Source organism: Zeus faber (assembly GCF_960531495.2).
Source record: "Zeus faber genome assembly, chromosome: 16".
NCBI lineage: Eukaryota > Metazoa > Chordata > Actinopteri > Zeiformes > Zeidae > Zeus > Zeus faber.
In genome coordinates this window covers 11,951,799-11,973,179 of record NC_137202.1, presented here as the reverse complement: position 1 = coordinate 11,973,179, position 21,381 = coordinate 11,951,799, and the positions used below count along the sequence as shown (strand labels likewise).

The 21,381-nt window shown below is 40.0% G+C and overlaps 1 protein-coding gene across 1 annotated transcript in view; it reads left to right on the top strand.

Moving 5' to 3' along the window:
- Nucleotides 1-13,470: 13,470 nt before the first annotated feature.
- Nucleotides 13,471-21,381, top strand: part of gbf1 (golgi brefeldin A resistant guanine nucleotide exchange factor 1) — an 88,011-nt gene continuing 80,100 nt past the window's right edge. Inside the window, exons 1-2 of the mRNA XM_080016648.1 lie at nt 13,471-13,571; nt 14,133-14,199. Coding sequence (XP_079872774.1) covers nt 13,476-13,571; nt 14,133-14,199 — 163 coding nt within the window. The 5' untranslated portion in view covers nt 13,471-13,475. The remainder of the gene's footprint in view (nt 13,572-14,132; nt 14,200-21,381) is intronic.

The window sequence follows — 21,381 nt, the reverse complement described above, 5'->3', positions numbered from 1 at the left end:
GATAAAGCCGGTTAGCAGTGATTGCATGATGATGGATAAGAGTTTCGAGGATAGATAGAAGTTATGCAACACCCTATGCTACCCCCCCCCCCCCCACACACACACACGCATAAACACACATATACACACACACACACGGTCCGACAACATACAATAGACAGGCTTTTTTTAACAAGAATAAAACAAAAACTGAGGAGTATGTTTTTACATATGGTCCCTACTGTACATGGTGTCATTCAGGAGAATCATCCAGAAGTGTTTAACTCAGCCTCATATTGTTCCACTTAGCCTCACATTGTTCAACTCAGCATCATATTGTTTGAGGCAGTCTTATTGTTCGACTCACCTCATATTATCAGACTCACCTCATATTATTAGACTCACTTCATATTGTTCGAATCAGCCTCAAATTGTCAGACCTACCTCATATTGTTTGACTCATTTCATATCGTTCGACTCAGCCATATATTGTTCGACTCAGCCTCATATTGTCCAACTCAGCCGCATATTGTTCGACTCAGTCTCATTGTTCGACTCAGCTTCATATTATTAGACTCATCTCATATTTTTAGGCTCACCTCATATTGTTCGACTCAGCCTCAAATTGTTAGTCTCACCTCATATTGTTTGACTCATTTCATATTGTTTGACTCAGCCATATATTGTTCGACTCAGCCTCATATTGTCCAACTCAGCCTCATATTGTTCGACTCAGCTTCATTGTTCGACTCAGCCTCATATTGTTCGACTCACCTAACATTGTTCGACTCACCTCACATTGTTAGACTCAGCCTCACATTGTTCGACTATGCCTCGTTGTTCGACTCAGCCTCATATTGTTCGACTGACCTCATATTGTTCAACTCACCTCATATTGTTCGCCTCAACCTCATTGTTCCAATCAGCCTCATATTGTTCGACTCACCTAACATTGTTCGACTCACCTCACATTGTTAGACTCAGCCTCATATTGTTCAACTATGCCTCGTTGTTCGACTCAGCCTCATATTGTTCGACTGACCTCATATTGTTCAACTGACCTCATATTGTTCGCCTCAACCTCATTGTTCCAATCAGCCTCATATTGTTTGACTCAGCCTCATATTATTAGACTCACCTCATATTGTTCGACTCAGCCATATATTGTTTGACTCAGCCTCATATTGTTCGACTCAGCCTCGTTGTTCGACTCAGCCTCATATTGTTCAACTCAGCCTCATATTGTTCGACTCATGCCTCATATTGTTCAACTCACCTCATATCGTTCGACTCAACCTCATATTGTTCGACTCAGTTTGAAATTGTGAGACTCAACTCAAATTTTTCGACTCACTTCATATTGTTTGACTCAGCCTTATATTGTTAGACTCACCTCATATTGTTCGACTCACCTCACATTGTTCGACTCAGCCTCATATTGTTCGACTCAGCTTCATTGTTCGACTCAGCCTCATATTGCTCGACTCACCTAACATTGTTCGACTCACCTCACATTGTTAGACTCAGCCTCATATTGTTCGACTGACCTCATATTGTTCAACTGACCTCATATTGTTCGCCTCAACCTCATTGTTCCAATCAGCCTCATATTGTTTGACTCAGCCTCATATTATTAGACTCACCTCATATTGTTCGACTCAGCCTCAAATTGTTAGACTCACCTCATATTCTTCAACTCACTTCATATTGTTCGACTCAGCCATATATTGTTTGACTCAGCCTCATATTGTTCGACTCAGCCTCGTTGTTCGACTCAGCCTCATATTGTTCAACTCAGCCTCATATTGTTCGACTCATGCCTCATATTGTTCAACTCACCTCATATCGTTCGACTCAACCTCATATTGTTCGACTCAGTTTGAAATTGTGAGACTCAACTCAAATTTTTCGACTCACTTCATATTGTTTGACTCAGCCTTATATTGTTAGACTCACCTCATATTGTTCGACTCACCTCACATTGTTCGAATCAGCCTCATATTGTTCGACTCAGCTTCATTGTTCGACCCAGCCTCATATTGCTCGACTCACCTAACATTGTTCGACTCACCTCACATTGTTAGACTCAGCCTCATATTGTTCGACTCAGCCTCGTTGTTCGACTCAGCCTCGTTGTTCGAATCAGCCTCATATTGTTCGACTGACCTCATATTGTTCAACTCACCTCATATTGTTCGACTCAACCTCATTGTTCCAATCAGCCTCATATTGTTTGACTCAGCCTCATTGTTCGACTCAGCCTTATATTGTTCAACTCACCTCATACTTTTCGACTCACCTCATATTGTTCGACTCAGCCTCATAGTATTTGACTTGCCTCATATTGTTCGACTTAGCAACATATTGTTTGACTCACCCGATATTATTGGACTCACTTCGCTTCGACTCAGCATCATATTATTCTACTCACGTCATATTATTCAACTCAGCCTCAAATTGTTGGAATCACCTCATATTGTTCAACTCAGCCTCATATTGTTCAACTAACTTCATATTGATCGACTCAGCATCATATTGTTCGAGTCAGCCTCATTGTTCGACTCAGCCTCATATTGTTCCACTCACTTCATATTGTTCGACTCAGCATCATATTATTCTACTCACCTCATATTATTCGACTCAGCCTCAAATTGTTGGAATCACCTCATATTGTTCAACTCAGCCTCATATTGTTCGACTCACCTCATATTGTTTGACTCAGCCTCATTGTTCGACTCAGCCTCATATTGTTCGACTCACCTCATATTATTAGACTAACCTCATATTGTTCGACTCAGCCTTATATTGTTCGACTCAGCCTCATATTGCTCAACTCACCTCATATTATTCGACTCACCTCACATTGTTCGACTCAGCCTCATATTGTTCGACTCAGCCTCATGTTCGACTCAGCCTCATAGTGTTCGACTCACCTTATATTATTCGACTCGCCTCATATTGTTCGACTCTGCCTCATATTGTTCAACTCACCTCATATCGTTCCACTCAACCTCATATTGTTAGACTCAGCCTCATATTGTTCGACTCACCTCATATTATTAGACTAACCTCACATTGTTCGACTCAGCCTCATATTGTTCGACTCAGCCTCATGTTCGACTCAGCCTCATAGTGTTCGACTCACCTTATATTATTCGACTCGCCTCATATTGTTCGACTCTGCCTCATATTGTTCAACTCACCTCATATCGTTCCACTCAACCTCATATTGTTCGACTCAGCCCCATATTGTTCGACTCAACCTCATATTGTTCCAGTCAGCCTCATTTTGTTCGACTCACCTCATACTCTTCGACTCAGCATCATATTGTTCGACTCATCCTCATATTGTTTGACTCAGCCTCATATGATTAGACTCACCTCATATTGTTCGACCCAGCCTCAAATTGTTGGAATCACCTCATATTGTTCGACTCACCTCATATTGTTCGACTCAGCTTCATTGTTCGACTCAGCCTCATATTGCTCGACTCACCTAACATTGTTCGACTCACCTCACATTGTTAGACTCAGCCTCATATTGTTCGACTCAGCCTCGTTGTTCGACTCAGCCTCATATTGTTCGACTGACCTCATATTGTTCAACTCACCTCATATTGTTCGACTCAAGCTCATTGTTCCAATCAGCCTCATATTGTTTGACTCAGCCTCATTGTTCGACTCAGCCTCATATTGTTCAACTCACCTCATATCGTTTGACTCAGCCTCATTGTTTGACTCAGCCTCATATTGTTCGACTCACCTCATACTTTTCGACTCACCTCATATTGTTCGACTCAGCCTCATAGTATTTGACTTGCCTCATATTGTTCGACTTAGCAACATATTGTTTGACTCACCCGATATTGTTCGACTCACCTCATATTGCAAGACTCAGCATCATATTGTTCGACTCACCTCATATTGTTCAACTCAGCCTCATATTGGTCGACTCACCTCATATAAGTCGACTCGCCTCATATTGTTTGACTCAGCCTCAAATTGTTGGAATCACCTAATGTTGTTTAACTCAGCCTCATCTTGTTCGACTCACCTCATACTGTTCGACTCACCTCATATTGTTCCACTCGCTTCATATTGTTCGACTCAGCATAATATGGTTCGACTCACCTTATATTGTTCCACTCACTTCATATTGTTCGACTCAACCTCATATTGTTCGACTCAGCCCCATATTGTTCGACTCACCTCATATTGTTCCAGTCAGCCTCATCTTGTTTGAGTCACCTCATACTGTTCGACTCATCCTCATATTTTTCAGATCACAGCATATTGTTCGACTCAGCATCATATCTTTCGACTCAGCCTCATATTGTTCGGCTCAGCCTCATATTGTTCGAGTCAGCCTCATATTGTTCGACTCAGCCTTATATTGTTCGACTCACCTTGTATTGTTCGACTCAGCGTCATATTTTTCGACTCAGCCCCTTATTGTTCGACTCACCTCATATTGTTCCACTCACCTCGTATCGTTCCAATCAGTCCCAAATTGTTCGACTCACTTCATTTTGGTTGACTCGGCATCATATTGTTCGACTCACCTCATATAATTCGACTCAGCCTCATATTGTTCGACTCAGCATCATATTGTTCGACTCATCCTCATATTGTTTGGCTCAGCCCCATATTATTAGACTCACCTCATATTGTTCGACTCAGCCTCAAATTGTTGGAATAACCTCATATTTTCGAAGCAGGATCCTATTATTCGACTCACCTCGTATCGTTCGAATTAGCCTCATATTGTTCGACCCAGCCTCAATGTTCCAATCAGCCTCATATTGTTTGACTCAGCCTCAAATTGTTGGGATCACCTCATATTGTTCGACGCAGCATCCTAATTTTCGACTCACCTCATATTGTTGACTCAAACCCATTGTTCCACTCAGCTTCACATTGTTCCACTCAGCCTCACATTATTCGACTCAGCATCATATTGTTCAACTCTGCCTCATATTGTTCAACTCACCTCATATCGTTCCACTCAGCGTCATATTGTTTGACTCAGCCTCATATTCTTCGACTCACCTCATAATTTTTGACTCACCTCATACTGTTCGACTCAGCATCATATTGTTCGGGTCACCTAATGTTGTTCAACTTGGCCTCATATTGTTCCACTCAGCCTCGTATGGTTCGACTCAGCCTCATTGTTCTACTAAGCCTCATATTGTTCGACTCAGCATCATATTGTTCGGCTCACCTCATATTGTTCCACTCAGCGTCATATTGTTCGACTCAGCTTCATATTCTTCGACTCACTTCATATTGTTTGACTCGGCCTCATATTGTTCGACTCAGCCTTTATCGTTCGACTAAGCATTATTGTTGAACAATATGAGGTGAGTCGAACAATATGAGGTGAGTCAAACAATATGACGCTGAGTCGAACAATATGGGGTGAGTAGAACAATATGAGGAGAGTCGAACAATATTATCCATACCACCATATTATTCTACTCACCTCATTGTTCGACTCATTCTCATATTGTTCGACTCACCCAATTTAGTTCAAATCAGCCTCTTATTGTTTGCCTCGCCCCAAATTGTTTTTCGATTCACCTCATATTGTTTGACTCAGCAACCTATTGTTCGACTCTCCTCATATTTTTCCTTTTGCATACAATTACATTCATACAAAAAACAAAACATTCATTTGATAATGTTGAGGTTGTGCATTTATTGAAGCGGTGGTGTGGAACGCCACCTTACTCCTATCTTATGAGGAAGATAAAGCTGCATTCCATTGAAGTCTGAACACGGCAAAATCCGACCTCCCACTCCGAAAGGCACAAAGGAATGGGCATTCCACTCTAAGTTCCCAGTCGGAATTTCGGGGGAAATGGCTCTGGTCTGAATTTAACAACATAAAAGACCTGCGATCGGGTTGTAATACTCGGCGGGTCCGTCTATATTTTTATCGCACTTGCGTCGTGCCCTGTCTTTGAATGCCTTCACTCCCCGCGTTGTCCTCTACGTTCAATATATACGAACACGGGGTTCGTAATGTCTGGTGAAAACGGATGTCAAAATGTAGGGTTCAGCGTGTTCCTTCCTCAAGTAGCATCTCAGCTCCGGCACCAGGTGAATCCAGGTTCAGGGTGTGAGCATCAGGATCAGTTCATCAAGCTGCCCCGACCCCAACGATGAATCAGTGTCGGCGCTGCAAACCTGTAATAAGGCATCGCGAATAATTTACAACACTGTGTATCACCCATCCTGGAACCACTGCCTGTCAGCAAAATATTTATATAGGCCTAGAGTTTTATTTTAGTGTTTTTAGGGAGTTTTAGGGAATCCTCCTCGTTGGGAAAACAACACGTCACTTCCCCCCAGAAACTCCCAGTCCGCGTGAAGACGATCGCGAAACACGACGCGAGTGCGTGCAAATATGAAAGTCAAGTGCTGATTGGTGGAGCCAACCTCAAGGAGCCTCCGCCAATCGGCAGCCAGACACCACTGTGTGGCCCCGCCTCTTATTGTTGCTTCCACAGTGGCGATGTCATTTGTTAAAATACGATGTGTTAATCCGTCGAAAATATATCGTTGAAAGCAAAATACATACACATATATTTTTAAACAAGAAAAATAATTAAAAAAAAAACATCATAAGAACGAAATGAAACGAAACGAAACGAACATTTGATCAAAAATAATAAATGCAGTAATAAATGAATATAAAAAAAAGATACGAATACACAATATTTTTAATTCTTTATTAAAAAAAAAAAAAATCTCTATATATATTATTTTTCTAATTCAAAGATATTTCTAGCGTTCAACAACGACCTCCCGACGCCCCGACACACCTTCACGCTTCCCGTCGAGTCGACGCGGGGAGGGGATTGGCTCCCGCCCCTGTCGATCAAATCCCGACGGGCGGCGTTCGGTTGAGAGCGCAGAGCTTTATTTCCACGTCAGTGTGTTTACCAGGGCCAGCCTGACAGCTCCTTAGACGTGTGGAAGCTGAACGTTTGACGCTCGAATAAATGGAGAATATTTAGAGGGAGACGTTTTTTTTGTTTGTTTGTTTTTTTTTTGTTGCCCCGCGTAGTGTAATGTCCTTCCATCGTTCTTCCCTGTTTCGTTGTAGTGAACTCAACTTTGGTTGTGATTGGCTGCTAGCCGGTTAGCCTGCTGAAATAGCTTTCTCAGAGTTGGCCTAGCTGTAGCTGCAGGACTCCATCTTGGAAGTGGCAAAAAAACACACACACAGGTAAGACGGTTTCTTTTTAATGCTGGGATACAGCAAAGTTCACATTTCACCTCAGCGTTTTGTGCGTCGCTCTATGTGTGTTTCTCATTTTAAAGTGTCCGAAATTGGGGGCACCGGCCCCCGTGGTGGGACTGACAACGTCAACATCAGCTGGTTAGCATGCTAGCAACCTACATTTTAGCATGCTAAGGTACTTGGTTTGCCATTATATATACTTTATTCAATATGTGTGTATATATATATATATATATATATATATATATATATATATATATATATATATATATAACAATTGGAAAAAGTTGACAACACTGGTCACTTGATAAAAGTAGAAAACTAGTAAAATTCACTTGTCAATAAACCTTAAAGAAAATTAACAAATTGAAAATTCTCTCTCTCTCTCTCTCTCTCTCTCTCTCTCTCTCTCTCTCTATATATATAGATAGATAGATAAAATACACCTTAAAATTAACAAAATATAAACATTTAAATCATACAATGGAAGTGGAAATATGCAGTGAACCTAAAAATGGAAAAAAAGGCCACTTTAATACATTCACAGGCCTTTTTCCCTAGCTAACTTATGAGAGCCTTCTTGTTGTGTAACGTGAATTAAATCAGTGTAGTCAATGTTATGTTCGGCGTTACTGATTCCACGCAGCAGTAGTATTTACAGGTTGACAAAGCAGGAAAGGAAACAAGTAGTTACGGGTTACCTGTTGCATTATTCATTAATTTATGGTCCACTTCAAGTTTTTAGTAATGGGAACTGGATCACGGTTTTCAGCCCACATTCTGCCTTGTAAATGAAATAATGGAGAACTATTATAAATCATTTTGCTGGGAACATCCACAAGGACCCCTGGGTGAGAATCACACACCGATACTGTATCCTAAATCATGTACAAGTGTTAAGACTATTCATTCAATGGTGGATTCTTTCCCGATATGACAGGTATGTGTGCTATGGCTGCCAGTAATTACACTGTATGTTAATGTGGCTCTTTCGGTATTTATTTTTATTTTTTTTATCTTATCCTGTTTCCCCTTATTGGAGGAGGTAGGATACACCCGCCAGCATTTGTCATTAGAAAGGCCACACCCAGCTTTAAGTCCTGGGTGAAATGACGCTCCAATAGACACAGGTTTTTATCGGCTCCAGCTCCGACACCCGGGTCAACGCGCTAATTTTCACCCCTTTACCCGGTGTGATGCATTGCACAGACTTTGGCGCGTAGATAGACAGGAATATCAGTGTACCACTCCATCATTTCATATCTCATTTAGAATCCAAAATAATTTTTTTTTTTTCCCATATGGGGGACCATGAAATGTTTTGAGTGTGAGGTCCGCTCCGTGGGGAGCACAACGGCGATCCCCACGCTCTCCGCCATGCCACTCCAGCACGGCCTCAAGCCAGGCTCTGAACCAGAGCAGCGTCTTTGCTCCCAGCTGCCGAAGGACCGGTGTGCGTATCTTGCGCTGCCGGTGCAGGCTTGGATACTCCCATGCTCCTTCGACTGTAGTATTGGGTCGTTCCAGAACGATCTGATTCTTTTGAATGGCTTTTTTTAGGAACTGGGGAGGTTAACAATGTAATCGAACCCTCATCGACTATTGATTAATTGCTCATAAGATTTTACTCCATTAGAGATTTGTCTTATCGATAAGAACTGAACAATCTGCGGTCCTCTTGTGATTGTATCAACTGGAGTGTTTGTGGGAGGGAGGCCGTTACGAGTAAACGAAAAAACCCAGCCAGGAAGTAGTAGTACTCACCGCACTCACCTGTTAGTGGAGCAAGAAGTAGTAGTAGTAGTAATAGACGAAGGCTTTCAGAAAAACAACAAACATGACTGTGTGTAGAAAACTATATGTTTATTGTTCTCCAACAACTAATGCTGCGTTCAGGTGGGATACGGTAGACGGGAACGGGAAAACAGCGCTTTCTGAAAGGCATGGGGGGAGGGAAAAAAGCCCGGGGGGAGGGAAAAAAGCCCGGGGGGAGGGGGAAAAAAGCCTGGAGCGAGGGAGTGGTACGATGGCAAAACGAAACAAGCGATATGTTGCTATGGTGATGACTCCAGTAAAATAGATTAAACTCAATTATTTTGTGTCTGTTGTTATCTATCTATCTATCTATCTATCTATCTATCTATCTATCTATCTATCTATCTATCTATCTATATATATATACTTTTATTAACGTCTCGATGTCCAGACATGATTTGCCACATAACATCTGGCTCATTCCGATGCCGAGGACGGAAAATAGTTTAAATATTTAACTCTCTGAAAAGACTGGTTTTTAATATTCCTGTATGCGTGAAACAGCTCAGTGAGCCTTGCCTCAAACTTCTCCATTTTTAAATTAAATTAAATTAAATGAGGAGAAACACTCCTCAAGTCACAAAATCTCGAAGGTGGGCAACGTGGCGTAGGTCCTCACGCGCCATGACACCACCCCCTGGTAACGTCATTAGCTTTTATGTTATCAATTAATCTACGATTGTTTGTTAAGGTTAATAACTATCGATTAAGGGATTTCCCTTATATTTGCATCACTAGTGGGAATGAAGGGAACAGAGTCTCAGTGGTTGATGACCCGTTTCTTTTTCCCCAAGTTTTACAGTTTTATGTTTGTTTAAAGTTGCTGTCTCTACTGTTTTGTTCCCAGTCACGCTGGAACCATGACACGCCCCTTTTTCTGCGTGTTTGTGACATCAAACGTGACGGACCAGGAAAAAAAAAAAAAAAAGAAAGAACTGCATTTCCCCTGGCAGTGGGAAAGGCATCAATCGCCTATTTTTAGCGTGTTCACCAAATTAAACGGAGATACCCGCTAAATTTTGGTGTAAAAACGGTATTTGTGGTGCTGGCTCCATAATCATAAAATAAAATAGCTGGTCACGCTCCAACTGTTGCGATGATTTTTGGGACCCAAAAAAGTTGGGTCGAACATTGAGAACCACTGTATTATGGGGTTGGAGTATGTCGATACAATAGCACCTCAAAAGCCTATATTTAAGAAAAAATGTTCATGTGCATGAAGTTACTATGTACGTTTTTGTGACGCCCTCCCGGGGATTATAATGACACACAGTTAATAACTCGCATGTGAAATGGACTTATTTTAATCTCCTTAATATGCACTCAAATAGAAGCTAGCTGAACCAAGCTCCTTCGAGTACCACAGCAGCTCCAGCAACAGCAATGTCATCCACACTACAAAATGTCTTTCTAATGTTCCCACTACTCTCAGGGTAGTTAAGCAGTGATGGTCGCCCTATGACTCGTAAAAAGCCACGCTGTGACAGTGAATCCAGCATCTCAACACCACTCTAAATAAAAGACAGTTGTATTGTGGCAAGAGATGAGGCTAATGTCATGCAGAAATCAACAGCAAGGTGACTAAACAGGCAGACACTCTTGCTGACAATTCTTCTGAACATCCCTAGTTTTAGGCCCATCTGAAAACGTTGTTAAAATTATGAAAATGTTTTTGTTCTTTCTTTTCTCTAAATAATTACGATGTCCTGGTAAATCTTGTCCATGTCTATCATTGCCAATGAAACATTCCATTTAGCTACAGGAAAGTGAAATTGGGAATTTTCGTACATGCATCCAACACTTTCCATACCTCCCAAAGATCCATAACTTTCCATACCTCCCAAAGATCCATAACTTTCCATACCTCCCAAAGATCCATAACTTTCCATACCTCCCATAGATCCATAACTTTCCGTACCTCCATAGATCCATAACTTTCCGTACCTCCATAGATCCATAACTTTCCGTACCTCCATAGATCCATAACTTTCCGTACCTCCCATAGATCCTTAACTTTCCCTACCTCCCATAGAAACATAGCTTTCCCTACCTCCCATAGATCCATAACTCTCCCTACCTCCCATAGAAACATAGCTTTCCCTACCTCCCATAGATCCATAACTCTCCCTACCTCCCATAGAAACATAGCTTTCCCTACCTCCCATAGATCCATAACTCTCCCTACCTCCCATAGAAACATAGCTTTCCCTACCTCCCATAGATCCATAACTCTCCCTACCTCCCATAGAAAAATAGCTTTCCCTACCTCCCGTAGATCCATAACTTTCTGTACATCCCATAGATCCATAACTTTCAACAATCAATATTTCTCAGGGATTCTACCACTACCTGCTGCATCTGTCACAACCTAGCATGTTTGTCACAATTTTCAAAGCAAAGGCATGGAACTTATAATCTAACGCTTCCATTTGCATCAGAAAACCTTGACTGTTAAGTGGTGATGTTTAGCAATTATTTGATATGTTTTGTCTCTTCAAATGTTTTGCACAGTAGATTACATGTACACCTGCCTATATACATTAAATGTACTTCCAGCCTTTAGACCAATCCCCCGTGGCTCTAACCAAACTCGTTTAACTGCATGTTGTAAATAGAGGAGCCAATAAAGGCAAGTGCTGATATAATATTTGATTGTGATACAGTATAGGTTCATTCATTGTAATCCTTAAATTAAATTAAAACATACTAAAAACATTATTTGCTTTTATCACACAACCTCTTTTAAATGGTTGTTTGTTGTAAAATAAGTAGAAGTACAGTAGCTTTTGGACACTCTAATTACTAGTTTTAACAATAATATTAAACACCCATTTTTTTTTTTTAAAGAAAACTATAACTACTATATTTGACTATATTGGGTCTCAGAACCAGGTTTCTTGACAATAGAAAAGCAGCTTTTTGTGTCTGTCTTAATGTATAATCTGAGTCAGTGAAGGAGAATAGCTGCCCCCTCCAATGACCACAGCCAGTTGTTGTGATACAGATGGTTATTGCGATACAATAAAACTGATTATTTTAATTATAATTATATCAATGAATGTCCCAAAAGGACATGAAGTAGAGGGGCAGTTTGAGTGAGTTTTGTTTTAATTAACGCAGGTTCCCTGGAGAGTATAGTAAAGATTTAAAATGATTATCCAATGTAATGGGAAGAACTGGGACAAATCTTTGACACACTTTGCCTGTCATTTTTTTTTTTTTTTTATTCGGCTACTCATTATGTTTTTTTTTTTTTTTTTTTTTTTTTTTTTTTTTTCTCCCCCTCATATCACATTGCAAACAGGACTTTTCTTGAGGGCTGGTTTCATGACATGGCAAAAGGTTAATCCAGCTTTACTTTGGTGCGGTTCCTCTAAAATAAAATGTATATATCAATTCTGATACTGTTTGGTTATCTAGATTGGTTTGACACATTGTCATGAGTAACGTCTGCCAAATGCTGCTCTTGTTCATAGATCTCATAATTAATCTGAGTTTGGGAGATGAATAGAGAGGCTATTCTTTGCTTATTGGATTAAGTGGGTCTTTAAAGTTTGCCCATCCTTTAAAAAACATTGTAACGGTTTTGATAATTTGAAGGCTACACAAGCAGAGGCACATTTAAGCACCTTTGCTTCCATTATTCTTTAAGCAGCTTGATTTTTCTGTCATCAAAATTAAATGGATGGATTACGATTTCTGCAAATAAAATCACATTCCTCAAATTAGAAACAAAATGTTTATGATTGAAGGCATACATTAAATTGTTTTGCAAATAAAAAATGGTCTATCAACGGCAAAAATGAAAAATCTCGATTTTGGGGGGGGGGGTGGGGATGGAATACTTGCTTTCGATTTTGTCACATTCTTCTTGTGAATGTGTTTTTAGAGAGATACAACTCTATTGGCCAGTAAAATACAGTCATCAATTCCATTGTGGTTGATGTATAGAAACAAACTTTCAATTCTGGTGACGTAATATTGCATTTTGTTTTATGTACTTGTTGATGTAATTTAAAATACATGTCTGGCTCTTCTCTTTCCGTGTTTCAACCATACTGCGTACACCTCTAGATCTTAATTCAACCAATTCAACATATAAGATTTGAACAGTAGCATGCAAAGGTGTCTTATTTTTTCTAACCTGCATACTTCTATGTTATCTCTTCCACCCTTTTGTTTTTTGACTTAATGTCACAAATGCCATAGGCAGTGTGACAGATTTATCAATGTGCATGTTTATATTCGTCAATGATATTAATGTTTGATTTATTTTCTGCAGTTATAAACTAAATATCTGCTTCTCAGGTAGTTTTCCATTTCTAGTACCTCTTAGTAAGCACACTGTTGGAATTAAAAGTAGTCAAAGCAAGAGGAGGTATCACAGTTCCATTAAAGGCACTTATTGATTGTCCTTTCAGGAAGAAGGATGGTGGACAAGAATATCTATATTGTCCAAGGTGAGATAAGTACTGTAGTCGGTGCTATCAAGAGGAATTCCAGATGGAACACGCACAGTCCACTGGTAGGTTTATCATTACAAAATATGCTTTTCTTATCCTGAATTTGAAATTTACGAGTAGATACTGTTATGCATAAAATGTATTCACAGTTTATTGGTTGTCGGCTTATTATTTTTATTTTCTTTGACTAAAGTATTACCAGTTAAGACTGAATTCTGATCTGAAAATGTCAATATGAACCTTTTCTCTGCAATCCATTTGGAGCAGTGTGCAGTGAATGAATGAATGAATTACTTTATTTATGCTACTTTAATAGTGGCATATGAAATTTAAGATAATAACTTTTAAATAAAAACTTGAAATAGTCTTAACTTAATCATCTTGCACTATTTCCATGGTTTCAGATATTTGTACTTTCTCACGTTATAATAATGTCGCAACATGGTGCTAATTTATTTGGCGTTAGTCGTGTACAATTATTTTTCTTATTTCTGTAGTTAACGTGTAAACAATTTCTCTTCATTGAACACCAAATACTTTAATATTTATAGCGCATATTCAACTAAAGCCATCCCAAGACTGCGTTCACTAATCAAATTTACCTTTTTATACCCCTTAATCAGGATGAAGAACAAGATCCATTACTCAACAGCTTCGCCCAACTTAAAGATGTCCTCAACGGCATAAAAGGTAATTTGGCCGTTACTGTAAATCATCATTTTTGGGCCATTGGGTTAATTAGAAAATGTACTTACATTTACTGCATTACCAACGGCATGTTTTGTTTTTAAAGTCAAATCAACAAAAAGAGCTACATTAAGACTAGTCATTTAGGAATTCTAATAAACATTCCTTGTAATTCTGAATGGTAAGTTTGCATGATAACAGCAGGATGCATCAATTAGCAATGACAGAACTATGTCTCTTATCTCAAACTTTTCCACGATAATTAAATTATTCGCTAGAAATAATTTTCCCTGCTGTCTTGACAAAGCTGTTGACAATAATGGATATAAACCTGTAATTTCTCCTGTCCATCTTTTTAAGTTTGTAAAAAGGACTATGGTTCCCATCATGCATTTGTGTGGTAAGAAAGTGTTTGGGAAAGCATTTCTTTATCACAATAAGGTTGGAGGTCTCAACAAACTTAATAGAAATATATTTAGCTATGTAAAAATCAAGGGGAAACCCTTACACCAGAAAACCTTACACCAGGCCCATTTAACCCTTTCAAATTGTTTTTACGCTTGCAAGAGGTTATCCGCCCCAGAGTTAGTTTTCTGAGTTCCCATTGTACGCCGCGTCAGTTAGCTCGCGATGCCGCGTCAGTTAGCTCGCACCCGAGTTACACTTTTCTGAGTTTCCATTTGAAAGCAGCATCAGATCACTCACTACAGACTGGCTACAACAGGATCCACAGGCATGACCCGCTCCACACCTGATTCGCTCAGTCAAGCTCACGTTCCATGCTGGGCTGGCGGGCCACAGAGAAACTCATGTTAGCTGAACTAACAGCTGTTTTTGATAGTATCATGAACAGGCCCATTTATTGTTAGTCTGATGGCTACTGTTTTACTATGTTCATCTTGCATTTAGCATTTATGGATATGGACCTGTTTTAAAAGCACCTTATGTATGCTTGGAAGTGTTGTTGAGGATATTATAAACAGGCCTACCTACTGTTAGTGTTATGGATCTTGTTTTGCTGTATTCATATAATCTTTTTTTTTCTACATTTGTGTTTATGAACCTGTCAGAAACACCTTGTCTGGTCTTAAAGCTTTTAAAGATGCAACTTTTTGCACTTCTGTATCAAGACTTGCAACCATCATTTTCCAAATTTTTTTGTATGGACTGGCTGCTGTCTTGAATTGATTATAACGATAATATTAAAGTGAAAGAAATGGGATGCGTCTGATTAGTTTATTCGATGTAGAAATACATTTAGAGTTATTTGTAGTTATTCATTGACAAAGTGTTCTGTGTGGCCCACGAACCCCCAGTGTTTTACTATTTAGCCCGCTTGCTATTGAAGTTGAATAGCCATATACTTATACCATTAGGAAGCCTCTCTTACCAGATGGAGTCTTTATTGTTTAGATTATTATACATACCTGAAAACATTAGTAGAGGAACAAGGTAAGTCTCTTCCTCCTGTTTATTGATAACTTTTCTCTCTGCTGACACTTTTTCCACTTGCAGCCTCATACTTTACAGAAATGTTTAAACATAACGAGATTATAGTTCATTGCAGTTTTCAAAGGTCCTTTTGTTCATACAGTTTCCCCTAATAACTGGCATGTTTCGATTGCTCGGGCTTTTTCTTTCAATTTCCCTGTTTCAATATATTACTTGGATAAACCCAGGCAGCTGGGACCTTGAGGTTGAACATATTCAGATTGCTATCACAAAGTGCCTCTTTCCCCTTGTCTGAGGAGCAAGAGCATATTTAATCAGGTGTGCTGTGTAGATTTCCACTGAGAAACGTTGTGGCCTTTCACGTTTGTCAATATTATCTCTCTCTTCGTCTTACTGTGCATGGGGTGTTCTGTACTTGATTTCAAAGAGGTCCCAATGAAACAGCGCTGCTGTTTGTTCATCTTTTATCCAAATGCCTCATTATGAGCAGGACGGTGAAGGTAAATGTTCCTCCACAAGTAAGGAGCTGAGAATGCCACCGAAGGCTTACCGAAGATTCCTAGGAAACATTCACACGGAGATTGAATCAAACCTACCTTTGCACTATTCATAGTATTGAATTTACAGACTTACTATATGCTGCAAATATTTGACATTTTGAGCAAATTCTATCTCTCTCTAAACTGAAATAAAACATTAAAGGAGACCTTCACCTTCACTTTTTCAGTGCTTGTGCACATACATTTGGGTCTCTGATGGGCCTACTAACACACCAACTGTGAAATAACATTTACATCTCAGTCAGTTTTTTTATAAGCTGTCAATTTCAGAAAACATGTGGACAAGCCATTCCATTGTTTCTCCTACAATGGAGTTGTAGCAGCGGAGGCATGCAAAAATGTTCATGCCTGTGCCTACTACCCATTGTGACCCTCGCGATTATTATAATGATTATTATAATAATAATAATAATGAGCTATCCAAAATAATTCTGTCTTTGGAAGTTTTATGCAGTTAATATGCCTTACAGCCGCCAGGTGTCCCAGTCTCGCGAGACTACGGGCCCGGAAGCGCTGCATGTGCTACTGTGTGTTTACACTTGTAGCTGGCGAGCTGCTAACGCTTCGCACCTGCTCACACTACTCCCCCACAGCCTGCGGTTTTCGAGTATGTGTTGGGCATTTCAGGTTATAACAGGCTTTCTGTTGATTGTCCACTTGCCGATACTGTGCCAACAGCGCCCCCTGCACAGTGATACTCATTTGAAGTTGCAGGACTGTTTTCCCTTCGACGAATAATAATCCTGACTCTGTGATCAGCATTGCCTGCTTCATTGTTGACATCTAGCCGGTGCTTGTTGTAATCATTGTTGTGCTGACATTATCAGGTAAGTGCAAAGTTTCTCGTTTATATTCTTTACTCACAGGTGTGTGAATTGACCTGGATGTGAAGTGTGCATAGGGTAAAATAATAAAACGTTAGTTTCTAAAGAGATAAGACTGCGCCCTCTCCTCCCCTCTCGTAACAAAAAATTCAGAAAACAGCAGCAGTAGTCATATTTCATCAGCACCGTTACACTGTTGCTCGGTGTATATATGGGAAACACTGCTTTGGGATTTGTCTCCCAACCCTACGTCACGTTGGGCCTCAGTAGAATTAGAACCGACCCCCATCTGAGTAGCTCCACCCATAGCTGGATAATAACAAGCTCCGCCGGTAACTGCTCTGTTGGCTTACAGACCAGCACAAATCTTTTAAAAGAAAGATGAATTCATACAAACTGTTCGTGAAGAAACTGCAAACGATGGAAAGATGTGAGAGGGGGTAGGAGAGTGACCGAGAGAGTGCCCCAGTTATGCACAGTGCTTTTTTTGTTTTCGTTCAATAAGGAAAATGGGCAAAATAAAACACATCTAAAATAAAAACCCAATGTTTTTATTTGCTTTACTTTCGGGCATTACCCAACTCAAATTTTGTCAGTCGGATTCAGCTGTTCAATGTGAATATTCGGAAGCGGGGAGTGGCACGGAGGAACAGGGTACCCAGACCCAATATTAAACGGGCCCAGAGGCTAAATCAGAGAAGTCTGAAGGAAGACTGAAGTATCGATAAATTTGATGCTACCGGTGTTGTTAATGATACTGGAGAAATTAAGAAAAAATATTTTCTATTTATGTAGGCTATATAATCTGTTTGTAATTTGCAATGGGATGAAGATATTGTCTAAAGTATTTTTTCTATTATCAGAAGAGACATACACTAATAAATATAATAAATCAATGTGTGAGAAACACTGGGATACATACTAATAAGGCGAGACATGCGTATTCTCCATAGTGGCAATCTTGTTTGCACAAATCTTTTGAATTCCAATATTACCATGTAATTGGTTATATTATATATTATGTAATTGGCTTTGCCTGTTGTTCCAACCAATGATGGCACATATTGCAGTTGCATTGTTTTTTGCCATTAGCTTTTTGATTTGTTTTCCAAGATACCTTTTTATGTTCTTGGCCATTCAAAATGAAGTCTTAGAATATGGAGAATAGACTTATCTCTAGTTCAGGGATACGATTGAACATGACCCCTCGCTAGCTTCTCATTCTGTCACCATGTGCGGTGATTGATCATTTGTGTGAGCCAGTGTGTGAATGGTGTATTGCTGGGTGACAGTCCCCAGGGCCCACCAGGCTAGCTCTGCGGTCAGCCTTGTGTGTCGTCATGCCTTTGCAATGAGAGCCTTGGCAGCTCCCACAGCCCTCCAACTCCAGCAGTAGCAGACATGGGCAATTGGAAAGATGCATGGCATCGAGCACCAGGGCTCGCAGTCTTTCAGCCCTTGCCACTGCAGCCTGAGCACTTCCTCTTGGGAAAGCCTCTGCTGCTGTGAGATCGACAGGCACTGCTGCGCCAGGGGCCTGGGAGGAATTCGCCACACTTTTTCACCCTTCCCTTTCCTCTCCCCTGAACTTTTTCCACCCCCACCCCCCCCCCCCCCCCCCACACACACACACACCATCCCCCAGAACTCGGACAACAGTAAGTCTTTCTTTTCCTTAAATGCTCGTTTGGGATGGTTGAAATTCAAATGCTTTCTTCCATGCACTCAATTATTTGAATAAACAGCATTTTTGAAGTTACTGTTTGACCAAATTTGGATTAATGACATGAACAGTTTCTCTAATAGGGGTACTCGTACCCCTAGGGGTACTGCAGGGGGTACTCAGTGTTAAAGTGCTGAAAAATATTGTTATTGTTATGTTAAAAAAAACTTTGCCAGTGAAGAGGGTACTCACCTAAAAAAAGATCTTACGCGACAAAAAAGTTTGATAACTGCTTTAGAACAAGTCCCATGCTCACTTAATATTTCAAAGGCTACGTCCATTTCAGACAAAATAACAAGAACCAAATTTAATTATGTTAAATTTAATATTTAATAATTATTTGTTAATATTGAATTATTACTTTTATCTTTTGTCGAATCTCAAGAATCCTATAAGCTTCTCTTCCTTTTATTTTTCAAGCTCATCCTTACCCATTGATGTGGGTACACGCACGCATTCATACACATACAAACCCATGCACGCACAAAAGCAGCCTAATTTCTGTCCAGCCTAAAACATCTTCAGGGTGGGCTATGTTGCACTGGTGCTCTGAGGGTCTGCAGTGGCCCAGCTGTTGTCTTAATGAAAGCCCAGTAATTCCATTCGCTGTGTTGTGTATCTTAGCTCCCTCTAACAACAATCCAACCCGCAAAGGAAATGTGGATTAGTCCACGCCAGGTTTCTCAGCACCTCTCTATCCTGGCTTTTTCTCTGTCCGACTCATTCACTCTAATTTTTATGCTGTTATTTGGGTCTCCGTTTCCCCTCTCACTACCCACCTTTTCCTTCTTTCATTGTTAAAGGTTTGTCTATTCTGTTCTGGCCAGTGTGATTGGCAGGACCATGTGCCATGGAGAGCATTGCAGCTGGAAGTATATCATCTGCAATTTTAGTTGGGTAAATATAGCAGGGAGTCTTGTCAAGCAGAGAGATAAATTGTTCTGGGAAAGGAAGTGTTGTCTCATTCTGAAAGAGGAAAAACATTTTTCTATAACTTCTGGGAGGACCGATGTTTCTCTCTTGATTTCCAAACAAAGAGGGCCCAGTTATTTCCTATGATGGAACATGTGTTGCAATGCCTCAGCTTCAGTGTTGTGACCAGCTTGTGTCTTAGAACTCTGACTAGTTCTCTATAAATGCCCACCCCGCGATTAAAAACATTAATAACAAATAAAGTAGCAGCTTTTACAAAGCTCTTTCTCCTGCTTGTGTTTTTGTCTTGCATGTAAACATCATGCCATGTTGTTTTTACTGAAAAAAGAAAAAATTATCAGTCATATAGCAGTCCCTCCAGGAAATTGTGATTTTGCCTATTGCAGTTATTAATGCAAATTCAATCTCTGCAATATTTGCTAGAGCTTGCAATTTTGCTAAATTGACAACTTTAATTGTACAAATCAACAGACTGTACTTATACTTGTTGTCCTTTCCCCAAATAGACGTAGCCTTTGCATGGCATTGTCAAGCCGTTCTGATTTTATTTAGCGCTTACTTTATGTTTAATTGAAAGTGTATTTTAGAGACCAAAATCAAACATATTTGGTTGCAATAAATATAAAGAACCTCTGGTATAGAAAACATTTTTTTTTTTTTTTTATATCACAGACTTTACAATATGAGAGTAGTTTGTGCTGGCTGCTAGTTATTGAACCTCTCACTACATGGACCAGTAGCCCTTGTGATGACAGGGCTGACCATGTGGACCATGTCGTGTCTAATCCCGGCACTACATTGGAATTACAAACAAGCAACTAATAGTGACAAATTGTCCCCGAGGCAGGGATGGTGCACTGTGTCGAGGATACAACTCTTTTAACTTATACACCATCCCTCTCTCTTTCTTTAACGTTGTTTTATCGAGCTGTAGATTGAGTCTTCTGCTCTCACAAGACATTGACAGAAAGGTATTCCATACAGGATCCAAATCAAACAGACAAATCTGTCTCAATCTCCTTTTGAATAAATCTGTGGATTGGTATTATGGGTACGCTGGACCTCCGAGACTACAGAGAACTGCAGTTCATTCAGTCCTACATTTTATTCCCTCCCATGTTCACCTTTTTCCCCATTTCTACCTTTTGTTATGCAGACCTCTGTCTCAGTCCCAGCTTTTTAATTCTTTTTTTTTTGTTCATGCACTTCCCCCATCAACCTCCCCTTCCTTATAGCGAAGGTCAGATTTTGACAAGTCTGTAGAGGAAGCAGCCAGCCCTAAATCCCTTCATTTTTATTCATACAAATACAGGTTTAGAGATTCCGGCACCCACCAGATCTAAAGCCAGAGTGGCCTTTTGACTGACAGCTTTCTCCATTTTTCCGAACACTAACGAAATTCACAAGCACACCTCTAATTGACTTGAATCACCACCAAGGCACTGGGGGTGGGGGGCATGGCGGTGGATTTGATGAACCGACATCGTAGAGGATGATTTGATGACTCTACAATTGACCTTTTGAAAAATGATCCCGCTGTCCTGTAAGCAAAGGACAATGCAGAAATAATTGGCCACCAAATAACAAAAATGGCATTCAAATATTTCTTGTGTAAGTGTTTATTAGATACTATTTTTTAGGTTGTTTTTATCGATATATAACGTATGTCTTTTTCAAAAGTTAAAAAAATAAA